At 36.6% G+C, this 4,570-nt stretch overlaps 2 protein-coding genes across 2 annotated transcripts in view; one reads left to right on the forward strand and one right to left on the reverse strand.

Annotated features, from left to right (window-relative positions):
• LOC138014788 (potassium voltage-gated channel subfamily H member 2-like) lies at positions 1 to 3,247 on the forward strand. The gene is made up of 3 exons (XM_068861780.1): positions 1 to 135; positions 231 to 464; positions 3,033 to 3,247. Exons 1-3 carry the CDS (start codon positions 60 to 62, stop codon positions 3,245 to 3,247), a joined length of 525 nt encoding a protein of 174 aa, XP_068717881.1. The 5' UTR covers positions 1 to 59.
• A 513-nt stretch (positions 3,248 to 3,760) lies between these two features.
• Positions 3,761 to 4,570, reverse strand: part of LOC138014804 (ATP-citrate synthase-like) — an 8,509-nt gene continuing 7,699 nt past the window's right edge. Inside the window, exon 6 of the mRNA XM_068861781.1 lies at positions 3,761 to 3,801. Coding sequence (XP_068717882.1) covers positions 3,761 to 3,801 — 41 coding nt within the window. The remainder of the gene's footprint in view (positions 3,802 to 4,570) is intronic.

Below are 4,570 nucleotides of genomic sequence, written 5' to 3' on the forward strand. Positions count from 1 at the left end.
TAAGCATCTTTGAATTTTTAAAAGAGATTACGTTCTCTAACGGTGTGTTCGTGATCGCTATGCCAGTAAAGCGGGGCCTTGTAGCTCCACAAAACATCTTTATTCAAACAATCATAAAGAAATTCGATGGTTCACGTGAGTGATTTCAGTTTTAGCAGTGAAACAATTGATTCTTAGTCTCTTGTTCTCAACTTTAACACAAACATGCAATTTGTGGTTGATTTGTGCAGCGGATCGTAACTTCGTCTTGGGGAATGCTCAAGTTGCTGATCTTCCTATAATTTACTGCAACGATGGATTTTGTGAGTTAACGGGTTACAGCAGAGCAGAATTGGTCCAGAAACATTGCAGCTGTGACTTTCTGTGTGGCGAAAACACAGATATTTTTGCCGCCAGACAAGTGAAATCCGCCCTCCAAGGACACCAGGAAAAACACGTGGAAATCCTCTACTACAGGAAAGATGGTAAGGTCACACGGTACGAGGAAACTTAACATTAGGAAAAAACGTATTTTTAAGACAGAGTTACCTCTCACGACACAAAAGAAAAGGCCATAGAGCAGTATCTAGACAGAAATTACTGCGCGCGCGGAAAGAAAAATTCCGTCATAATTTGCCTTTTGTGCTCTTGATTGCGGGTTGCGAAGAACAGACCGGTGTACAGTTATTATGCAACATTGGTTTGAATTGTGTTCAGAGCAATAAATATTTCATTTGTCGGCATCAATGTGATGTTAGCGCGGGTATAATGAAAACATTAGATTTTTATTTGTTGCGCCGGTGTATCTAGGTTGGCGGTATAAATGATGACTGGAGTATATCCAATAGTCAAAAAATATGAATTTTCTTCTGCGAAACAGTCGCCCTCTTTCGTGTTAAAACCGTTCAAAATTCTACTCTTTTAATGGTAATTGCAGTAAATGATAAAGTTTTCATGAAATTAACTTAGCAAGCCAAACTATACATTATCTTCAAACAAATGATTGGAACGGTAGCAAGTTTGATAAGACCTCGACCGCAGTGTTTTTTCCTCGTTGAATTTACACATAGGAACTAATAAGCCTAAAAATACTGGTTTTGCCGCCTTTCATAATTTTGAGCTTAGTTTTCTGACAGGTTTTTTCATTGTAAACTTCCCAGCTGAGCGCATTAAGCCTTACTTTCACGAGTAACTTGTGTGCTATTTTAATATAACTCTGCTGTGTGGTTATCTGATATTTCGATACACACAATAGAGTGATCATACTTCGTGACATTTTTTTTCTTTCAGTTATTTTTTGGTTAACCTAAGTTGACATAAACCAAATTTGACATAATATGACCGAACAAACACGGAATATTGTGTGTGAACAAACTCTATGATAAGCTTACTATCATATTCCAGTTTTTTTTCATAATAGCGAGGTAAAATATAATCTCGAAGTAATTTGTAAGTTTTACGAAATCGGTAACATGTACCAAAATGAGGATATCCCTCCTTTTAAGCGCACTGGTTTAAATAAATGTCACAATGCCCCCATTTTAAGAAATTTGTTTCTCCAATGTCAACATTGCGTGGATCTTGAGTGACCAAGGTCAAGGAAACGAAGCTCTAAAACACTACGTACGACCCCACTATACATTTAATACTAACGGACAAAGGTTGGATTTGAGATTAAACATTGTTTTAGGCCTAATTAGGCCTAAAAAGGTATTGCTCCTAATCTCAGTCTTAATCTGAATCCTAATCTTAATTTCAATCCATTAGGAGCAATAATGATATTTACTCTCAAATCCAACATTTGTTGGTTAGTATTCAGTGTATGGTGGGGTCATACATGGTGATTTAGTGTTCTGTTTCGGTGTTTCGCTGTTTCATGGTTTAGTAATCCATGGTCTTGGTGTATGTATAAGTAGTGTAAAGTACTAAGTCTTTGATCAAGCCAAAAACAGCACTATAAAAACAGTACCCCCCCCCCCCCCAGCCGTTCCCTCTCCACGGCCCCTGGTACAAGTGTGATTTAGCCTAATTTGAATACTCAATTCTCTGTCTGGCTCACTGTTAATCATCCCCCATGTAGAATAATTATTTGAGGTTTAAAACAGTACTGCATGGGTGTCTTTAACATGTTCTACTTATTGTTCCAAATTTTGCTTCCATACCTTCCTCTTTAGTGCTGCTGTGGACTTGTATGGGATAATGAGCAATAGACAGAAACAGAGTGTGATAAGGAAACACCCAATTTGTCTTTAGTTACAAGAGGAAATTTACCTCTAATAGTGAAAATATGGGGGTATACTTACTATTTCCTCCCCTCTTTTAACTGTTTGACGCCTGAACCATCCTGAACCGGCCATACCTAGTATTTTACTCTGTCTAACGTGAGACGATTTTACTCATCAATGGGGAACCCCCTGGAGGAGTGAATGGGTTAAATATTTTGGCAACCCTGCATTCTTATTGGTATAAGCAATGGGATATGAAGCAGCGCTAATGTACAGAAATAGTCAACAGGAGCAAAAAGGCATCAGAGGAAGTCCTGAAAGTTAAGCAATGCCACCTCGAGAAAGAGGGCACAGTTTTCCCAATGCAGACCAATCAAGGCTTCAAAAAGCTTGGGTGAATGACATTTTAATATTTTCTAAAAGTTATGATATGCTTTCCGAAAACCTGAACAGTTTAGGGCTGTAATTTAGGAAACATTTAACTGAACAATTGTACAAAGTAGACAACAGTTGTAACGCAGAAAGAGGCTTCATTGAGACATTTTTATTAACATAATAATAGAGGTAAGTAGTTTTACAGTACATAACAAAATTGAAATGTACATGTAAACTGGTGTGTGCAGGCCACATGAGAAATTTTTTCAGAGTACTGGATTTATTGAATACTGCGTGCTCACTCTCCAAGAAAACTTGCTTGATCCCAATGAGATAGGGTTCCCACTTGCATCTAAATCCAATTAACATAGTAAGTATCTGTCTGCTGACTTTGCTCTGGGTTCGTAATTAATTTAAACTACTATTACACTTTTGTATTTTTGCTGTTTTCAGGAAGTGCTTTTTTGTGTTCTGTGCTTATTGCTCCTGTCAAAAATGAAGAAGGGAGCGCTGTTATGTACATTGTCAATCATGAGGACGTTACATGGTCACCAAACAGAGATGATGTTGCCTTACAAGGTATGACCACCTTTGTTCTGTTCAATGATATTGCTTTAATCCCAGGTCTGGTTATATTAACTCTGTGTGTGACTGCTCAAAGATTTTAACTGCTTCATGAGTGATTTAATTCAATAATCCATGAATGAATCGGGCTGACACAACGTGGTTATGAATGATGAAATAGATGATGATGATGAGTGTAGTCTTGGTGATTGTAGCAATATTTGATGAACTTATTTGCAATAAGAGCTTTTACAAATTGAGTTAGGTCCACATTTGGAGGTTTTGTAATAATATTACAACTTTGAGCCAATAATAAATTATGTGGCAGGCTTATCTTTTTCCATTTGTAGGACTTAACGGTTGGTTTACATGTACGATGCAAGCATAAGGAGCACAAGCAACACACGCAGAACAAAAAGCAGTAGCCTTTTGAATTGGTAGCTATTCATAGAATAACAGAAGACACTAGTAATTAACAACAAGTTGAATACTCCTGCGTATGCTTGCTTTTTGCTTAATTCCGTTGTGTCGTCTTTGTAAACCAAGCCTTAAATTAACTTGTTAATTTGATCCTTGAATGCAACTAGCAAACAGTTTTTTACATTCCTGACTTTTCTTTATTTCATTTGCCCCCATTCAGGATGATGGATTTGCACCTCTAAAAAGATAACAATTAATAGAAAATCTCACTCTGTGATATGATTAAGACATTGAGAAATACCTATGACGGAAACTTAAAGGAAAACATTCCACTAAAACAAGACTACAACTTCAAAAATATTAAACATGATGTTTACAGTCAAAATTGTTCAAAACGTTTTCCAATGGACATTGTTTTAGCGAAAATAAATGAATTTCAAAAATGCTTGGTTTTGATTTCAAATTTCCTGTTGGCACCACCACCTTGAATAATTGTGACGTGTTATGGTTGCTCTTTTGTATTTGCACAAAGAGCTTTTGTTTTAAAACAATAGAGATCGAGACTGGCGGCCCCTGGAAAATTTGGAAAACCAATAACAACCGCTTTTTGTAAAATCTATTATTGGGAATACAAGGCGCACACATGGAAAGCGTTCGAACAATTTTGTTTGTGCGCATTATGTAAACTATTTTTAAAGATAAATTCCTGTTTGAGTGGAGGTCCCTTAAGTTGATCTTCCATTTACTATCATTTTTGCAAGCAAGTGAATTAGCAAAAAATAATTATTCAAAGATTACCATTCCCCAGTCACATGCATCCTTACAATGACTTTTTTTCATTTTCAAAAACTAAGTTGAGTGGATGTCACTCTAAAATGTTCCATGAACACAAGTCCCGTTCCCTTGGCGACAGTCAAATTCATTATGGAAACATTTGATAGACCGTATTACTAATGGCGACCAATTTATAATGCTTTTGTCGAATTTGGTGCAAATTAGCCTACCAA

Source organism: Montipora capricornis, chromosome 1 (assembly GCF_036669925.1).
Source record: "Montipora capricornis isolate CH-2021 chromosome 1, ASM3666992v2, whole genome shotgun sequence".
Classification (NCBI taxonomy): domain Eukaryota; kingdom Metazoa; phylum Cnidaria; class Anthozoa; order Scleractinia; family Acroporidae; genus Montipora; species Montipora capricornis.